Source organism: Haliotis rubra, unplaced genomic scaffold (genome assembly GCF_003918875.1).
Source record: "Haliotis rubra isolate DU_JTF1 unplaced genomic scaffold, ASM391887v1 Scf394, whole genome shotgun sequence".
Classification (NCBI taxonomy): Eukaryota; Metazoa; Mollusca; class Gastropoda; order Lepetellida; family Haliotidae; genus Haliotis; species Haliotis rubra.
Genome location: NW_025767073.1, coordinates 337,397 through 359,229, shown reverse-complemented (window position 1 = coordinate 359,229; position 21,833 = coordinate 337,397). Strand labels below are relative to the sequence as shown.

The 21,833-nt window shown below is 41.9% G+C and overlaps 1 protein-coding gene across 1 annotated transcript in view; it reads right to left on the bottom strand.

Annotated features, from left to right (window-relative positions):
- The window catches only part of LOC124286866 (LIM domain transcription factor LMO4.1-like), a 66,614-nt gene extending 55,294 nt beyond the window's left edge, over positions 1-11,320 (bottom strand). The window contains exon 1 of the mRNA XM_046723311.1: positions 10,912-11,320. Within this exon, the coding sequence (XP_046579267.1) occupies positions 10,912-10,951 (40 nt within the window). The 5' untranslated portion in view covers positions 10,952-11,320. The remainder of the gene's footprint in view (positions 1-10,911) is intronic.
- Positions 11,321-21,833: the final 10,513 nt, after the last annotated feature.

Sequence of the window (21,833 nt, the reverse complement as noted above, 5' to 3'; positions counted from 1 at the left end):
ACACAAAACAAAACAACAAAAAACAAACAAACAACAAAACGAAAACATAAATAAATGAATAAATAAATAAAACGAATTGTTTTACAAAACTAAATACTTCCATATAAAAATGTAATATAGAAGAAACAAACATTACTACTACTACTACTACTACTACTGCTACTAAACACGAACGTCCAATATACCCCCAGCATGTAGCACTAATGGTCGCTAAACAACGGTGGGTTACTAAATAGGCAACGCGTTCACTCTGTGCGAAAAATGTGTTTGATTACTCGTATTGGTACAACGAAACCAAACTTAACAATGTGTGCTTAGAAAATTAAGTGTAAATACAACAAAAAAAACTTTCAAAATGGCCTCCAAAAACAGGTCAGTAAGATGGTTTGTCTGAGACAGCCGCGATAGCGGATATTCCAGCTGTGTGACGGCGGTCTTAACTTAACAATTCAGTTGGGACCAGAAAATCCAGTGATTGACATTATGAGCATCGATCTACACAAATACACGATACACAATAACCAAATCAGCCAACCACCCCACTCGATCCTGCTCGTCGCGCATGGGATGCTGAGGATCAATTCTGACCGTATCTTGATGTTGAGGCAGAAATTAACTAAAAATAACACTCGCCTACATTCCATTAAACGATTTATGGTGTAAAATTACGAAACCCTAATCGTTAAAAGGAACATGCAAGAGCGAGTGTCTTACCTACAAAATACCATAAACGCAAATCCACTTACTGGAATTGTAATCTTAATCGCAGTAAAATATTTGGCAGGTTCGAACGATTGCTGCCTATGCATTATTAACACAACGTATTAACACTTTTTAGCTGACGCGTCGATTAGCCGTTGATGGGTTTTGATGGGAGTTAGCATGGCGATAATGGAGCTGATAGGAGTACTATTAGGGCGGGCACGAACCGAGGGCAGTTGAAGGCTTGTAGCTATCCCAGTATCACTTGGCTGTTACATGGCTCTTGTTGACATGCACAGAATAAAACAACCCTAATAGAGCCTCCCATCGTGACAGCGACATCGCTCAACACAAACATGCAAAATCTTCTCATATTTCTGGCTATCGATATTTTTTTCGTGGCAAACGAAAATAGCATTCACATTTATAAGGTTTCGAACACACATTGGCTTTTTAGTTTCCCAGCCTGATATCACAGGGGAGACGAAATTCCAACCCTTACAGGGCCTCCCGCAGTGACATACTATATTACTCACCACATATAATAGATTACGAGGAAAAAAGTCATGTTGCCGGATTTCACTACAGCAAGGAAAAACATTGATACACTGAAGTGATATTCAAATATCAATATTTTCGTGTTTCAGTATCGATCTACGATTTGAGAGTATGATATTTCAAAACAAGGAGAGTAGGTTTTCGTGTTCCATCTCACCGGACAACTTCGTGAAAACACGGATCGAGACTATTATTAAGTTGATGAGAGGAAATATTTAGCTGTATTGAGATAATCCCTGCATGTGCTACTGCTGCGCATGATTACAGATTAACACGCGAAATTCTGTCCGCAACATAACGGTAAATGCTGGCAACTTGTTTAGATAAGGAAATTCGGTTGATGACCTTAGAATGTGTGTAGTTACGGATTTAAGTTGTGTGTCACCTAGTACATGGGAAGCGGTGTTTACTGGAAGATGAAGTGGTAAATATGCGAAATGAGGACCATGTTGACAAACGTTGATCATTTCGTGTCTGCGCTTCGATTGAAACCCGTCTGGATGGAACAGAAGCGAAGAATCAAAACTTTGATATTTTAGGCAAAGCTGCAGTTTGTGAGTCGCCTTGCTTGCACAGAGCGTTATAAAGAGTCTGGCAATGACAGTTATGCGTCTGTGTGCCGAATGCTCACACACATTCTCAGTTGCTGTCGACTCGTACAACGCCGACCGTTTGTAGTCGGCTTTGCTCCTTATTTAGTGTCGAGATACACAAGACGACATATCAATAATTCTCACAAGTATTGGTGTTGGTCGCATATACTATTAACTAACCCAATCTAAATCTCCGGGAATACGACATACAGCATAAAAAGCTCCAATGCAAAAGAACCGATTACCATGTCTACTCTTTGATCTAAAAACTAATTTCTTTACAACTATGTGAAACCGGATAAATGACGAGGCGCGCTTTCATGATCCCAAGTTTGTCGACTTGATTTTTTTCAACTGTTCAGGAGAACCTCGCGAGTAAAAAAGTAAACAAATAACATTTCGGAATAATCTTATCACTGGACGTTTTGGCGGAAGTGTTATATATTTTGTTGTTCAATCAATATGAAGTGTGAATCACGTGTTATGTACAACGCCGGAAGATGTCACAAATTTCCAAATGAACGGAATAAGGAAAACTCCTAGCAGGTTCAAATTTAACCTAACAATTGACATTTTGTAAAGAAAGCGAACCAGGATCATGTGATGTGACGATATCGGGTAGATTCCACCCTGTGTTGAAGGAGCAGGTATATCCTGCTATCCCAAAGATTTGGGTACATATCACTGTGGTGAGATACATGTATACCTCTTTGTACGACCTGCTTACTATGCCGGTGGTTGGATAATATCCCGTTATACCAATGGGAGGGGGTATATCCTGCTATATACATTTTATAACTTGTGGAACATACCATACTATACACCGTGGTGAGATATTCCTCTCTATACCGCGAGGAGGACAAGGACTATCAGATGAAGCAAACACGATCAGAAACATAATACCCGATAAGGGCTAGTGAGATGCACCACGACGCCCGGATGGAAATATATATCAGCAAATCGATGCACCTGATACGAGGATATTTGAGTTTAGTGATGTACACGGTGACCTGACTCCACGAAAGGAGTTGAAAAAAAAGTTCATTAAAAAATCAATTGTAAACGATGTGAGCGAAAGTGAGAAATGGTTACGTGAAAACAGCACAATACCCCTACCTTCGGCATCCAGCAACCAAAGCTTTGTGTCGTCAAAAAGGAACCTTTTTAAACAGGATGTTAATTGTGTTCAGGCGTTATATGAAATTAGATACTACTTCCCTGGCACCTATTTACATCCTTGTTGAGCATGACGGGTATGTAATTATTGCGGGCTGTTGTCTGTGACACTGTCATTCATCGAGTAATTATAAGCAGCTGTCTGCTTCTAGTCCCTAGTAGCAGCGTGATGATCAACCGTAATTACTCCAACGTCGGCCACAGATAGATAGACCCATTATCGGTCTAATATACAATATCTAACGCTGACGCGGTTAACGGGCCGGAACGCAATTCCAGTTAACCTATACCTGTTATATTTACAGAATATCATCTATCAAATATCTAAAGGTATTGGATATTATGTTTAACAAAGGCAAACGTGTCTACGTGGCTGCCGATGTTTAAAGTACGGTATACAACTATTGACTACTGAAAACTTGTGTCGCCTTCAGGTGATGACAGTTTTTAATTTTCAAAAGAATAATTGAAGTCGTTGTATTGACGTTTTAACCCGTGCGTTAATTAACACGGTAGGCAAGTATAGGCTAAATTGATTTCAAACAGAAGCTAATGCTTTCTTTAACCACTAGGCTACCTCACCGCCCCTAGTTTGTCTCACAGTCCATGAACCACATTAATTTCCCTACTGCCAAGCCCTCCCTGCGGTGCTAAAGCCCTAAATAAAGCAAGTCTAGATTTCCTCAGGTTCAGGAATCTCTGGTCTCCCTAGGGCTCCTTTTCAATATAAATGGGCTTGTTTGTTACTATCAAAATTATATATATTCAGAGACTAAGCCTTAGTCTACACCGCCCCGAGACTGAAGGAACCCGTATCAGGTGTTCACCCCACAATGTTTGGGGGCGGGGTGGAGAAGAAGATGGGGAGGGTGATGCTATGTCTGTCTGGGGCCATGTCCATTTTAGGTCTCTAGGTCTAGACGCTGTAAATTGTACCCCGTTGAGACATTGTCTCGGTAATTAAACTCATGAGATTACTTCTTGGGTAATCAACGTGCAGAATATGAACTGGCAGACACTGTGGTATTTCAAACTTGAGTCTTGTCTCTTTCACATTAAACGGATGGGCAGCTTTGAATAAACAACCGATCGCTATCATTGGAAAATAATCTGATCCTCAGAGACTTGCTGGGCGCTATCCTGCCTACTCGTGGAAAACAGTCTCAAACAATGTCATCTGTTTCCTACAAATGTCCACGTCAGATCTCCCCGTTTCCTGCTAACGACCACGTCAGATCTCTTCGTTTCTTACTAACGACCACGTCAGATCTCCTCGTTTCCTACTAACGACCACGTCAGATCTTCGTTTCCTGTTAACGACCACGTCAGATCTCCCCGTTTCCTCATGACGTTCACATGGACACGCGCACAGCAAATAAAATATGAAAATCCGTAAAGAAAATTCGGCAACGATGAGCACGCCCTATATACGACTATATCATCGTCATCTAGAAGCCTACTTAACAAACCCATTGCAGCGCGTCATTCGTACCGGCGAAACACCACGCGCCACGGAGGAAAGAGGAATTATGTTCTGTCACAGAATCTGTTAAGCCAAAATACAACGTGTTGACACTAACACGGTACCTGAGCAGCTATTGGTATGTGCACGACGGAACCTCAGACTGGCAGGAATGGTTCGAGTGCTGCTACAGTGGTGTTCACTCTCTCAGTGCAGCGTACTCCACTTGTCTGTGACATGTTGAGTCAACGCCGGTGCTCCCATACCATACCAGGTCGAGCTTAACGTTAAAAGGCATATAATCTCACATTACTTTTATACAAATTGACGTGGACAGCGCCCATCTGCTCAACAGTTTCTGAAGACTAGCCCAGTGGTAGACAAACAACTAGTCTATGAAATGAACATATTTTAAAGGAAAAAAGTTCATAGTAAAAAAAAAATCAAATATAACGAAAAGGAGCCCTGAGACTTTCTTCATTTTTCTGAAGCTGTGGAAATCTAGACTTGGCACTTGCGTGGGCTTTCTTGGATATATTTGCTTCAGGGTCTGTATGACAGACTAGCCTATTGGTTAAAGCGTTTGCTCGTCTCGTGGAAAGCCTGAGTCGATTCCCCACATGCATGGGTACAATGTGTGAAGTCCTTCTCTGGTGTCCCCCGCCGTGATATTGCTTTAATATCGCTGAAAGCGGCGTAAAACCCGACTCACTCACCAGTTTCCGTGATTACAATGTATGCAAACGGTTCGCCAAATCACTGGTTGTAAGTTGGAATCCGATTATGAACATTCTAATGCCTGCTGGTGTCACAAAAGCAAAAGGCCTCTACATCCTGAATTCACCCGGGCATATACACAAGTTCACAATGTTTATCCTATATTATGGGGGTCCGAAAATATTCGGGTCTTGATCAGACAATCCGGTGACTGACATAATGAGCACCGATCTACTTTACTGGTATATAATTACATGCATAAACTACGTCAGCGAGACTGAGAACCTACACTTACCCCCTTGATTCATTCCGGTGGTTCTCGCGTTATGAGTGAGTGAGTTAGTTAGTTTTACGCCGCACTCAGCAATATTCCAGCTATATGGCGGCGGTCTGTAAATAATCGAGTCTGGACCAGACAATCCAGTGATCAACAGCATGAGCATCGATCTGCGCAATTGGGAACCGATGACATGTGTCAACCAAGCCAGCGAGCCTAACCACCCGATCCCGTTAGTCGCCTCTTACCCACTCGCGTAATGAAATTACCCGCCCTTGATCTTCATTGGCCAGTTTGAATGGATACACTTCTCAGTTTAACGGAGCAATCAAAATGCGAGTTGGGTGGGCGATATCAACATGGCAGCCAGATCAAATGATTACGATTGAGTTTGCGATAAATTGAACACTAAAAAACAGGCGTACACGCAGAAGAAAGACCACAAATATATTTTCATGGGTGTCTTCATGTGAACTTTCTTCACCCAATACCTTACCTCGACGTTTAATTGGTTGGGAAATGTTAATGAAAATCAAGGGCAGGTAACTTGTGATCACAAAAACCTGGGATTAGTCTCGGTTTACCAATATGCCATTCCTGGAGATAGAGAGATAAAACAGAAGACATGCCGACCCCATAATGAGTTAACACGTAATGTTTGTAATACTGTTCAAACCGGTCTTACCAAAAACACTCACATAGAAATAAGTGAAATATGTTTTTTTTTATTTTCCACCGATCATACTCCCTAAATTATCGTTCTATATTCCGCTCGAGTGATCTTCATAATTCATTATAATGAAAGTGCTTAGACTGCATCAGACCTGTGCTTTTGTCATTAAGCCTCCATTCAATACCACAGTGCCATGTAATTGGTATCCTTTTCAACAAAAGGGTTCTGATTGCACTGTTATAAAAATTCCCTAGGAAACAGAACACCATCAATCCATGTCACATAAACCTTTTCCACTGATTATTATTTTGTCAACGGGAAGGAAATTCGAACAGTTTCTATTTCCATCCACCCCCCTCGCCACCCCTCCTCGGCACACACACTGTTCAGCTGTGACAATATTGCGATTATGAAAGTGCGTTCGGTTCATACGCCAGCCTTCACACTAATGCATGACATTAAGCCGATAGCAATTACATCACGTACGTTTTATAAAAAAAAATACAATGGAATCTGTACGACAATTAGAGGCGACACACCGAAGATTCCTCGATCAAGCTGCAAAACACTGCCGTCCGCAGGAGAAATGAATGTTCTTTGCAATGATTAACACCACTTTCCTGACAACTAGATATATGTAACACTTAAAGTGAGACTAGGTACTGTAGATGTACATACCTTCATACAGCTGGGGGCGATAGCTTCTTGTAGGTCTGAAGCATACGTGACATTTTAACGGTACTGGTTTCAGTATTAATAATGGATATGTGTTGGGAAAGGTCCACCAACCCGGTGCTGTAGAAGGCAGTTGTTTGGAAATATGTATTTAGAATTTCGCTCGAAGATGTTTTGCAACTTGAAATGTAAAGAGACAATCTGAGCGCAATCTTCATCAATTCCGTGTGTGACGGCTTTATTTCCGTAGATGAAGCTGGGGATGAATATATGCAGATGTAGGCAGCACTGTCTGGGAGGAACTGAACCCCCGACACTGGTGTCTCCACGGGCACAAGTGCAACTCTGCCGCTGTGTGGGCACGTTTGTGAAGCTGCCATTGGGGGCACATGTCTATAATGCTGTCACTGTGATGCCACATATATGTGGAGCTGCCACGGGGGCACATGTCTATAATGCTGCCACTGTGATGCCACATATATGTGGAGCTGCCACGGGGGCACATGTCTATAATGCTGCCACTGTGATGGCACATGTATGTGGAGCTGCCACGGGGGCACATGTCTATAATGCTGTCACTGTGATGGCACATATATGTGGACCTGCCATTGGGGGCACATGTCTATAATGCTGCCACTGTGATGCCACATATATGTGGAGCTGCCACGGGGGCACATGTCTATAATGCTGCCAGTGATCGCACATATATGTGGAGCTGCCACGGGGGCACATGTCTATAATGCTGCCACTGTGATGGCACATATATGTGGAGCTGCCACGGGGGCACATGTCTATAATGCTGTCACTGTGATGGCACATATATGTGGAGCTGCCACGGGGGCACATGTCTATAATGCTGCCACTGTGATGGCACATATATGTGGAGCTGCCACGGGGGCACATGTCTATAATGCTGTCACTGTGATGGCACATATATGTGGAGCTGCCACGGGGGCACATGTCTATAATGCTGTCGCTGTTTGCGGAGCTGCCATTGGGGGCACATGTCTTTGTAGCTGTCATTAGGGGGAAATATATGTAGAGCTGCCATTGGGGCACATGTCTCTAATGCTGCCGTTGTGGGGGCACATGTATGTAATGGTGTGGCCAGGAGGGAGGTGACTCTAGTGGTCGAGAGAAGGAAGAGGTGTGTGTGTGTTGGGGGGGGGGGCTCTGTCACGACGTAAGCTGAGGACCAATTCTACCCTGTAACTCGGAGCAACAAACAAAGGGCCCAAAATTTCGACAGTTTTGAGGTTCTTTCACTAGGTTTGGTCACTCTCGAGCGTTGACCAGTACACGACAGGAGGGGGCCCAGGAATGGTCATCAGTGCAAGAGAATGGTTCATATCAAGCTTTTCAGATCAATACAGGCGCTTCAGCCAGACCACAACAGCCCACAGCACCGTCAGGACTATTCTAATGCCATTCACCATGGCCTTGATACCAACACAAGAATATAACAGATATCAGAAATGATATGTGACAAATAAACATTGGTGAATGTTTTGACCACACCTCTGGTAATTATCTCCATGATAATCCCCACATCTAAAGTATTTTCCACTGTAGTCTCCAGAGCAACGTTCGGTGATCTTCGGGAGCTAACTATAGGTGGGAATAATCACAAGGCTATCATTACGATCTGTCCTAATGGCTTACCACATGACCTCAGTGACCTCGCTGGCCATAGACCCATGTCACCATATTCATCATTACAATAACACACAGCGTCGGAACATTTATAGTAATGCTGGCACATACGTAGTCTGTCTCACAGTCCCTGAACCATATTGTTTTCCCCAATGCTTAGCCCTCCATGCAATGCTAAAGCCCTAAATAAAGCAAGTCTACATTTCCTCAGGTTCAGAATCTCTGGTCTCCCTAGGGCTCCTTTTCAATATAAATGGGCTTGTTTGTTACTATCAAAATTATATATATTCAGAGACTAAGCCTTAGTCTAGCACATACGTAGTCTGTCTCACAGTCCCTGAACAATATTATTTTCCCCAATGTTAGCCCGCCCTGCAATGCTAAAGCCCTAAATGAAGCAAGTCTAGATTCCCTCAGGTTCTCTGGTCTCCCGGGGGCTCCTTTTCAATTTAAATTGGTTTATTTGCTACTATCAAAATTATATGTATTCAGGGACTAAACGTTAGTCTAGCACATACGATACATGAGTATATATTTTATAAAACAGACTCCCCGTTTTAATGGATCTGTTTTGTTTGATGTCAGCAAGGTTCCAGCTATATGACAACGGTCTGAATTTCAAGGGATCTGAGGGTTTATTTATCAGAACTCGTGGGTTCCATTATTTCCATTTCACCCGATGCAGGTCTTTATCTCGGGAGCTGTATGATATTATTTATCCTGATACTAACTTGATTCGGGAGCAATATTCAAGTCTACATCTGTCTCCGACAAATGAACGCTAGTCACCCTTGCATGTCTCTGACAAGTTTACTTGTGTTAATACAAGCAGAGATTGTACCGCGACTGACGCTGCCTGTCTGACAAGTTGAGAACCTGAGAGATGGGGCACACGTGGGATAACCACTGGCCACCTCTCCCCAGTGGAGTCAACCTCACAACTGAGGGTTTACGGAAGCATGTGACCGCCCCGCGTGCATTTCAAAACAACTCGACACGTGTGTTTTTGGGTGGTGGTAGAGGGATGGGGTAGTTGTAAAAGGGGACATTACCGGACAATGGCATAACTGTGGAGTTTATTGCTGCTGTTACACATTCTCATAAATAGAATGTTATATAATGGCGTTTAAACATAACAGCCTCCATTATAAACGCGCAATGCTTGGATAAATAGCCTACAGGTATTGGGCTTACATAACAAGACCGATCGCATTCCTAAGTGAAATTTGGGTTGCGTCCAGACTGTAGATTGACTTGGCGTCTACAGGGTCTGTCGAGGCAATGAAGGCTATTGAAAGTAATAGTGCAAAACCTCATCTTCAACAACCACAACGGCCGCGTCTTATTAGCGAAGTCGCATTGGCAGTCCAACGCGGACCTCAAGTTGCCCTACAGAGAGAGACCACCAATATAATCGGAAGCGATGCGTTATTATTGAGATCTGCCGAAAGAGGTGCATTTACCATGAGTCCGTTCTATGACTAATCACAACTGGACCGCGTTTCAAGTGAGTCAGTTTTAGTCCCGATACTCTCGTGTGAGGATGTTTGAGAGGCGTGACGTTACAACTAGTTACGCGAATCCCTCCCCAGTTAAAAAAAGGAAACATTCCCCCCCCTTGAAAGATCAAAGGCGGTGATAACTATTTAGCTTGGCGTGTCATCAGCGGTGTAACTCCACACAAACACGGATCGATCGTACGGGAACATTCGGAACGAACCACCCTCACATATTTATTTCAGATTCGTGAAAATAACAGATTTGAAATCACCTTCTGTGATCACCCGTCTGCACGGCCTTTGACGAAGGCTGTTGTGTTTGTTACAAGGTCGGCTCAAGACGGGTTTTTTTGTACATCTGTGTCAGAACTAACAAGAATTGACACGTGTTTCATGTAATCAAGCAACGCATGATTCAAAACAGAACAACGATAATTCCAGACGCCAGAATCCAGCGCTCTCTTGTCGATCGGAGGCCGCCACAACCAAAACAAGCGAACCCACATGGGCGAGAGCGGTCGCCGGACAGGGCCTCGGGCTAATCTATTAGCTATTGTACACACTTTGAGAACGGCTGACTTACACGTTGAGGCGAGGCTTTACCTCACACAACTACTGACAGTATGTTCTGGGCCAAATGATGGGAGAACGCCACAAGCACGTGGCAAATAGTCACAATGGATTGAGAACCCCGATCTCGAATGTAACACCAAAGGCATATCCTTCTTTGTCGTATCCAAAATCTCTATTCAACTGTCAAAACATTCACTTGCGGTTATAAATCGTTGCCAGTACCCCGTCAGTTAGAAATGTCAGGCTTTGTGTCGAGCGCGTGGTCTGAGACGCGCAAGGCTCATGTGCACGATACGTTGAGTGACGTGTTGTGTGTGTGCGAGTGTGTGTGTTGATCACAAGATCACACTTACCGTTTGTCATAGAGTTGAATGCGGACACCGCTGGGTCCATCTTCTGCAGGTCTGCCACCAATGTTAGCCCAAGATTAACTGACAAGTCCAGTTAGTATGAGAATCGTAGCCTTCCTGGGTAGAGTACTCCGAACCTGTGTTATCCTGTGGTAGGGAGTAGACAGTTTTCACCGCAGTTACTACAGTTTCAGAGCACGGTATCTTTCCGTAACATCACAACACGGCGGTCCGTCCGTCCTCGTCACTAGTCTCGCTCGTACTGATGGCCGATCTTTAATTCAGGCCGTGTCGGACGAAGCATCCCAACTCCAGTAATTTGGCTTGTCATATCACTTTGGGTTACCTCATTAGCGCGAAGCACAACGACTGAGCTATGAATGGGTCCTCTAATGATATCCAGTCGACGAATCGCCGTTCAGTATACGCCGATAATGACTCGCCGGTCGGTCCATTTTCAGACGTAGGGGGGGTCGGGTTGCCCGAGCTCATTAACGGAGGGAAATGAAAGCACATGGCTGGCCGGAGTAAGCGAGCTCGCTCGAAATGAAGAATAAACAAACCAAGCTAATTACCCTCTCCTCGGCTTGAAAGCTAGATCGATCGCAATTACTGGGCTTTAATATCACCCGGACATGAAATAGACGGCATTAAACATTGCTGCCCAAAATTGCAAACCTTCCATTACATTTGAAGTGGTATAATCAACGATATATTGGCCCTGCCCTCGGCCGACCACTAGTTGCCCGGAGAGAGCGCCCTTAATCAGCAGAAAATCCATGCAATAATGCAATAAGAACGAACCACGAGTGTGTAATTCAAATAACTGTCTTCCAGCCAATCAATTAAGTTGGAGTTGTTTTTAACAAGTGTTTTCAATCAACGTTGGACCCCATTACCTGGCCCCCTTTATTTCATTAGGGGTAAGTATAGAGTGATATTGGCCGCTCTGTCTAATAGGGGGAATTGATACATTCTGGGTACCGCGCACGCAGTGTTCGCGCACAATGTCACGTGCAGACGGTGGCGGTGATATTGCATTACGTTAGGTCCCGATCTGCCGATTCGTGGGCTGGCTTTATGAGGGTCTGTTTGATTGGATACCGGTGCCTAATCCAACAGACGTATTTTCCCCAATTTTATTGCTAACTGTGCAACGCTAAGGAAACTAAGGATTGAGATTGTTACGAGAAAGAATTCAAAACGCATCTGCCATACACTCGTGTATTGCACGGAATTAATAAACTAATTGCAGGATTTGATCATGCAACCTTTATAATTGGATTTTGCAATGCAGAATGATTGATTAAAACCCTATATGGTCACACCCAGATTCAATTAAATCAGCAATTGGTTTGTGTTCTTCATTTGAAAGCCATCCAATATCCGGAACCATGGCGTGGATTAGTTCACGTTTGTATCACAGAGTTCGATTATAATTTCCCCCTGTTTCTTGATAGCTCTAACTATGCTCTCATTAAGTCGTGATTCTATCAGCCCTGTCGCATTCAAACACATACATAATGGGAGACGTTGAAATATTATATCTGATTTGGAGATTAAGACCGCCCGGGCGTTTCCTCGTTGATGATGGTTAGTTATAAGGCCGTAGTAAGGGATATACGGAAATAGCGCCAGGACGGGTAATCGTGAAGTAAAGGTAAATATATGGCCGTAGTTTGGTAAATATGAAGTAAATATATATAACATTGGCCCTCAAATAGCAGGTAAACAGGCTGTAGAATGTTGCTGCAGTATTGGTAAATATTTCTGTAGAGAGACAGAGCAGGTAAACAGGTGTATATTACTGTAGAATTGGTAAATATTTCTGTAGAGAGACAGAGCAGGTAAACAGGCATATATTGCTGCAGAATTGGTAAATATTTCTGTAGAGAGACAGAGCAGGTAAACAGGCATATATTGCTGCAGAATTGGTAAATATTTCTGTAGAGAGACAGAGCAGGTAAACAGGCATATATTGCTGCAGAATTGGTAAATATTTCTGTAGAGAGACAGAGCAGGTAAACAGGTATATCTTACTGTAGAATTGTAAATATTTCTGTAGAGAGACAGAGCAGGTAAACAGGCATATATTGCTGTAGAGTTGGTAAATATTTCTGTAGAGAGACAGAGCAGGTAATTATCAGGTCAACAGGCATGCTTATAATATTGCTGTAGAATGGGTATATACACCTTTTCAGAGCCAGAACTTGTAAATTCCAGGTAACCAGGCATATATTGCTGTAGAATGGATATATACACCTGTTCAGAGCCAGAACTTGTAAATTCCAGGTAACCAGGCATATATTGCTGTGGAATGTGTAAACTTACCTGTACAGAGACAGTACAGGTAAATAAAAGGTAAACATTCCTGACATGGCGCGGTTGCGCACCTGTAAGAAAACCAGTCATGACACATTCATATTGTATACAAGATTAGAATCTAGTTTAACATTTTATACATTTGATATATTAGATATAAACGAAGAGGTGATACTTGCATGCTGAGTGCAAAGTGTAATATCATAGGTTTAGATGATAATATGACATGAACAGCAAATACAGCAAAACATATAAAAAGTAAAATTGCTTTTGTTTGTCTTCAACACAATTCATCAGCTACAGTGTAAAAATAGATCATCAATGCTATATTTTGTTTGCGATACCTTAAGCTAAGTGTCCTTATGTTGAACTTGTTTAAATGACTGAGTGAGTGAGTTAAGCTTTACTCCTCCTTTAGCAATATTCGGGGGACATTAGAAATGGACTTTACACATTGTACCCATGTGGGGAATCGAACCCGGGTCTTCGGCTAGACGAGCAACTGCTTTAACCACAAGGCTACCCCACCGCCCGTTTGTTTATATGAAAGACAAATACTATCAAATATAAACTGTTTTATACTGTTTAGTGAAGAAATAGTATATTCATCTGAAAGTAGAATTGGGTTTGACACTGAAGAAAACAGCACAATGTATGTGGTGTACGTCCGGCCGAGCTCGATGAGACTATTTTGCATACAAAACAATAATACGTTTGAGTTGGCCTTCCTTCTCAAACGCCATTTTAATCGCATCTTGTGATCTTACACAGTGCTTTTTCACTCCTGGTTGTGCACTCGTTCAAATATCAAATTCAACAGATTAGTCGTTAAAATGAACACATAAGTCACCATCCCCGACATATTGTGTTCCCATAAAATATATGGATTTAATTGTATACTCTTTACGTATGTGTATACAAATTGTATGTTGTCCTCACTATAACGCATATATCCGCGATGTTATAATAAACATATTCCAAAAGTGTTTATTTTTAAAAATGTTTTGCAATGTGTACAGTGAGTGTACAATCACGCCCTCAATACTCTGAACACGGAGAGATCTGCAGGAATGAACCAATAACGCCAAACGCCATGTAACCAGGAAACTGTATATTTAACATTTATTCAAAGAAATGCGATATTTTAATGTCTGTATATCATTCTGTATAACCTTCGATATTTGTTTCCAGCGCAAGTGTAAATATCATCTGATTGTATACATAAATATCGACTGTCAGACATGTTGCACGCAGACGGAGAGAGAAGGGTGGGAGGTATTTTAAGGCGCTTCACAACACGAATGATTAACACGAGCAGTAAAACGGAGATGGGTTTAAATAAAGTTTTGTAATAATTTATATTAACAATAAATATGGTTTTATTGAAATATAAGATGTTACGAGACAAACTACTAGATTGTGTGTTCATATGTGCGTAGTTTATACATATCACCACAATACTAGTAAACACGAGGATAAGAGTGAGTGAGTTTAGTTTTACACCGCACTCACCAATATTCCAGCTATGTAGCGGCGGTATGTAAATAATCGAGTCTGGACCAGACAATCCAGTGATCAACAGCATGAACATCGATCTACGCAACTGGGATACGATGACATGTGTCAACCAAGTCAGCGAGCCTGACCACCCGATCCCGCTAGTCGCCTCTTACGACAAGCATGGGTTGCTGAAGATAAATTCTAACCCGGATCATCACGGGTCTCGAGAATAAGAACGAGATGAATATACTTTGTGACGGATAGAGAAGGTAGCAACGCGCCCTGATAGAGCATAAATAGCACAGTTTTGATAGTGCACACCAGGTTGATATACGCTACATCTATGACAGACCATCTCTGATTCCTAGAACGCATGTAGCAGTGTTTGTTTTCCACTTGCAACATCGAGAATACTTATTACCTGCTTTTAGTTTACACATGATACAACAAGAATATACGTGATACAACAAGAATATACATGATACAACAAGAACATACATGATACAACAAGAACATATATGATACAACAACAAAAAATATGCATGATGCAATAGGGATATACATGATACAACAAGAATATGCATGATGCAAAAATGATATACATGATACAACAAGAATATGCATGATACAACAAGAATATACATGATACAACAAGAATATAATTGATACAACAAAAATATGATACAATAAGAATATGCAAGATGCAATAGGGATATACATGATACAACTAGAATATGCATGATGCAAAAGGGATATACATGATACAACAAGTATATACATAATACAACATGAATATACATGATACAACAAGAATATACAGGATACAATAATAATATACACGATACAAAAAAATACATGATACTACAGGAATATGCATGATACAACAACAATATGCATGATGCAATAGGGCTATATATATATATATATATATGTATACAAAAAGAATATATATGATGCAACAAGAATATCCTTGATGCGACAAGAATATGCATGATACAAGTAAAATATACTTGATACAACAATAATATAAATGATACATTGTGAAGCTCAATTCTGGTGCATGTGTGTGTAGTTTATATCCGATACTTCTTTCTTGTACGGGTGTTCATCTGTCTGTAGTTGATACCTGATACTAGCAGTACGGGTGTTCATTTGTCTGTAGTTGATACCTGATACTAGCAGTATAGGTGTTCATCTGTCTGTAGTTGATACCTGATACTAGCTGTACGGGTGTTCATCTGTCTGTAGTTGATACCTGATACGTCTTGTACGGGTGTTCATCTGTGTTTATTTTATACCTGACACTACTAGTACGGGTATTCATCTGTGTGTAGTTTATAGCTGATACTAGCAGTACGGGTGTTCATCTGTGTGTAGTTTACACCTGATACTAGCAGTACGGGTGTTCATCTGTGTGTAGTTTACACCTGATACTAGCAGTACGGGTGTTCATCTGTGTGTAGTTTATACCTGATACTAGCAGTACGGGTGTTCATCTGTGTGTAGTTTATAGCTGATACTAGCAGTACGGGTGTTCATCTGTGTGTTTAGTTTATACCTGATACTAGCAGTACGGGTGTTCATCTGTGTGTAGTTTATACCTGATACTAGCAGTAAGTGTGTTCATCTGTGTGTAGTTTACACCTGATACTAGCAGTACAGGTGTTCATCTGTGTGTAGTTTATACCTGGTACTTCTTGTACGGGTGTTCATCTGTGTGTAGTTTATACCTGATACTTCTTGTACGGGTGTTCATCTGTGTGTAGTTTATACCTGATACTAGCAGTACGGATGTTCATCTGTGTGTAGTTTATACCTGATTCTAGCAGTACGGGTGTTCATCTGTCTGTAGTTGATACCTGATACTAGCAGTACGGGTGTTCATCTGTGTATAGTTTATACGTGATACTTCTTGTACGGGTGTTCATCTGTTTGTGCTTTAAAGCGATAGCACTATACGGAATGCTACAAAGTTTCATAGAGCTTTTACAGGTCTTTGTCATGCGCTGTTTCATGAGCCTTAGAAAATTATTCGGTACCGTACAGCTTTGAAAAATGTTGATCCCGACACGAGGAGAGTAGATCCCGCTGGTTTAGTTCTATAGTCCTACTCAGATGTGACTTTTTAGCCAAGAACAAAGCTAATGCTCACGCACATGAACTCCCGTACTAGATGAAACAGCGCTAAGTGAAATACGACAGAAATAAAAATTTATATACCCGAGCATCAATAGGCGGCTTCAGTGAAACGTCTGATTAAAACGCATTTTTCTTTGTCGCAGCTTTCAGAATATATCAGTTTCCAATCAGCAACGTTATTTTGTCAAACACCAAATAAAACGGCTCAGAATTTCTCAACAAAAGTTGATACATTTAATCAAACCTCGTAACCTGATATGGATATGTCGCATAATATAATGTGCTTCAGTTCTTTGGCAATGCATTTCATCACTGGCATTTAATTAGACAAAACGAAACTGTTTTGCAACCATAATTTTAATCAAGGTAAATATTTTCGCTCAAAATTCTAATTAAATGCTGCAGCACATTAACTAAAGTGAAAAAAATGATATGATGTATTAAGCTCACCGTGCCAGGGCCCCGTTTCACAAAGCTATCGTAGCGCTACGACTGTCGTACCTCCTATACTGTAAAATAGTGAGTGAGTGTGTTTAGTTTTACGCCGCTTTCAGCAATATTCCAGCAATATTACGGGGTACACCAGAAATGGGTTTAACACATCGTGCCCATGTGGGGAATCGAACCCAGGTCTTCGGCGTGACAAGCGAACACTTTAACCACTAGGCTACCCCACGTCCTTCAACTGTAACATAGACTAACGACAGACGTAGCGCTGTGATAGGTTTGTGAAATGGGGCCCTGCGTTTGGAAAGGTCACTAGATTGTGTCTGATTCCACTTGTAAGGAATGGATTTATCACTTCGTCGTGGACATTATGTTGACTATTTGGGGAAGGCCGGGTTATAATTGATCTCCCGAAACCCGTACTTGTCGTAAGAGGCGACTAACGGCATCGGGTGGTCAGCCTCGCTGACAAGACATGTCACCGTATCCCAATTGTGTAGATCGATGTTCATGACGCCAGTCACTGGGTTGTCTGGTCCAGACACGATTGTGTACTCACTTTCGTCTTAAAGCTGGAATGAATGAATACTGCTTTACGCTGCACAGGCAATTTTCCATCTATTCGCGACAGGCTAACAGCTGGAAGATTGCTAATTGCGGAGTTAACGACAAACACTGAGTTTGGTTTTACGCCGCTTTTAGCAATATTCCAGCAATATCACGGCGGTATTCCAGAAATGGACTTCACACATTGTACCCATGTGGGGATTCGAACCCGGGTCTTCGGCGTGAAGAGCCAACGCTTTAACGACAAACAAGTGAGTGAGTATGGTTTTGCGCCGCTTTTAGCAATATTCCAGCAATATCACGGCGGGGTCACCAGAAATGGGCTTCACACCATGTGCCCATGTGTGGAATCGAACCCAGTACTTTAACCATTAGGTTACCCCACCGCCCCTAACGACAAACAAACAACTAACTGGAAGTGTCATTAACTGTTTACGTCAAATGGAAAGCAATGCCGTTAACATATGATATTAGATGACAACATGTTACCTTGACAACCGAACTGCAGTCGAAAGAATCGCAAGAAGAAATATAATGTGATGAGTTATGTCAAGTGACGATCATGTACAAAAATTAATAATTCTACATTCATATCGGCCACTTTCGTTTTGTGACAGAACTTTCTTGGATTATCAGCAAAAAAGGTCTTCCTAAAACTTTAAAAAATTAAAAATGATCGAAACCGGAACAAAAATGGAACTGCTGACTGGTATATAAGACATTCTGTCAGTATCCGCGGCACAAATTGGTAACATGTCAGACATGATCGGGGCCATGCGGTTTCAAATCCATTTCTTGCCCAAGTCTTCTGTGACATAAGTTACTTTAACACAAAATTACCCACCTACAGATTACTTTTTACAGACTGTTGCAGGAACCATCAGCTGTCCAACGGTCACAATCAAATTTAACAACGGATAATTCTTTTTTCACTCATATAAAAAAATTGGTATATTTCATTAACATCTCGTTTTAAGTGCATAAAACTGCTCATACTTTTAATTACCGGCTCCTCTGATCAAACTAGCAGTTATTTCGCTTGAATTTTTAAATAAAAGAACCGATACATGCACGTAGTATGATAAGGGGGCGTTCCTCGTTAAATTGTGATATGGCTGAGATGCTGGTGAAAGTGGCATTAAACAATGCTCACTCACTCCTCACTCACTCACCCACCCACCCACCCACTCCACTCACTCACTCACTCACTCACTCCACTCACTCACTCACTCACCCTCTCCTCACTCCCTCACTCACTCACTCACTCACTCACTCACTCCTCACTCCCACCCACCCACCCACTCACTCATAGCCCTTATAGTATGGCTGACATCTTGCTGAAAATGGAGTAAAACGATATTCACTTATTAATTCCATAATTCAGTTATGGTATGGTTTGAATATTGCTGAAAGTGGCATTCAACAATACTCACTCACTTACTCCAAAATCAAGTGCTTGTAATACGGCTTGAATTTATTGCTGAACATGGCGTAAAACAATGTTCACTCCGTCACTCCAAAATCAAGTGCTTGTGATATGGCTTGCCTAGTGGTGATTAGAGCGTTCGCCGAAGACCCGGGTTCGATTCCACACATGGGTACAATGTGTGAAGCCCATTTCTGGTGTCTCCCGCCGTGATATTGCTGGATTATTCCTAAAAGCGGCGTAAAACAAAACTCACTCTAATTGAATTGATTCTTTTTAGTAAAAGTCAATGTTGTTTGTTCAGTAGTGTGTGTGTGTGTGTGTGTGTGTGTGTGTGTGTCCCCTGCGTGCGTGTGTGTGTGTGTCCCCCTGCGTGCGTGTGTGTGTGTGCCCCTGCGTGCGTGTGTTTGCCATTTGGGGATTTATTCGCAGCATGCTGGCGATGATGAACTCTACCGGTAATTCAGCAAAGTAAGGTGAGCTAATCACACGACGAACGGATTTCGTAATAAATATTGATTTTTGAAGTGTAAATCATTTCCATTGTGCGATGGAAAATGTTTAATGAGAATTTATTGTTTTCAGAGGAATAAATGAACTACTTCAAAAGTAAATTCGAAGATCAGAGAAAAGGTCAGAGTTGAAAACAGATTCGTATGAAAGAAATTTCTAAAGCCTTGTAACAATGCATGCTGTCTGTTAGACTAACGCTTAGTCTCTGAATATATATAATTTTGATTGGAACAAACAAACCCATTTAATTTGGAGCCCAGGGGTGACTAGAGATCCTGAACCTGGGGAAATCTAGACTTGCTTCGTTTAGGGCTTTAGCATTGCAGGGAAGGCTAGGCTGTAGGGAAAATAATGTGGTTCAGGGACTGTGAGACAGACTACATTGCAGGGAGGGCTAGGCTGTAGGGAAAATAATGTGGTTCAGGGACTGTGGGACAGACTAGCTTTCTGTAATTATTTTAATTTACAAAAGGATTTCTGTACTGAGGGGTTTCATTCGTGAGTGAGTCAGTTGTTTTGAGGGTTCTTGTTGTGAGTGAGTGAAGTTTTATGCCACTTTTAGCAATATTCTAACAATATTATGGCGCGGGACAAAAGAAATCAGCTTCACAAAGTGTAACCAGGTTGGGTATCGAACATTTACTTGACAAGCCAACGCTTTAACCACTGCCCCTCTGACCCTCATTTCAGTACACTTAATCGATAATCTAGGTTGCGATTAGGTTGTCCATCGTCATTTTTCAGACTTTGTATTTGATTGAATTGTTTGTAGGGCGTTGTTCATACCCTGGAGACCTGTGAAGATCCGGGGTAGAATAGGTCGTCAGTAACCCATGCTTGTCGTAAGAGGCAACTAACGGGATCGGGTGGTCAGGCTCGCTGACTTGGTTGACACATGTCATCGGTTCCCAATTGCGCAGATCGATGCTCATGCTGTTGATCACTGGATTGTCTGGTCCAGACTCGATTATTTACATACCGCCGCCATATAGCTGGAATATTGCTGAGTGCGGCGTAAAACTAAACTCACTCACTCACTCATGCACTGGAAACCCGTGAAGATTCGAGTTAGAATTGGTCGTCAGCAACCCATGATTTTGAGAGGCAACTAACAGGATCGGGTGGTCAGGCTCGCTGACTTGGTTAATACATGTCGTCGTATCCCAACTGCGTATATCAATGCTCATTACGTCAACCACTGGATTGTCTGGTCCAAACTCTATCTCTTACAGACTGCGCCATGAAGCTGGTATATGGCTTGGTACGGTTTTAACAAATAAGCAAACTATACACTGAAATATTTCTAACAGGGCGTCACTCAGTCATTCCCAGAATCGACGTTAGATAGGATACATTAATGTGGAGAAATTCCATCGAGGTGGCAGTTGTTTTATATGATATTGCGAATAGCCAATCAGTATTTAAACCAGTCATGTATATTCTATTGTTGGTTAAAGTGCCTCTTTTAGCAATAATCAAACAACATCACGACGGGGGACACCACAAATGGACTTCGCACATTGTACCAATGTGGGGAATCGAACCCGGTTCTTCAGTGTGACGAGCAAACGCTTTAACCACTAGGCTATCTCGCCGCTCTCTTGTTGGTTAAAGAAAATGGTGTGGCTTGTGTCGATGTTTGCGGCCAGTTGAAGGCCACATTTACGTATGAAACTTATATAATTTGTATTTAAATTACAATATTAATAATCACTGGCTTCATCGATAAATATCACAGATATAAAAACATCGTTAATCTCCATGATGCGCCTCCCCACGTGACGAGCAAACAACCTGCATCTCCTTCTGTCGGCCATATTCTAAACACGTGACGAGTTCACAGACGTCACGCCGTGTAATTATACCTTCAAATTTCAACAAGATTGATTTTAAAAATGAAAACTTTAAAATTTACATGTGATTACCTTCAAGTGCTGTGGTGATTATTTACCCGGGTGTCGTTAGGCGTCCCTCATGTTGGGGCCTTCCTTCATTAAGGGTACAGTTGCTG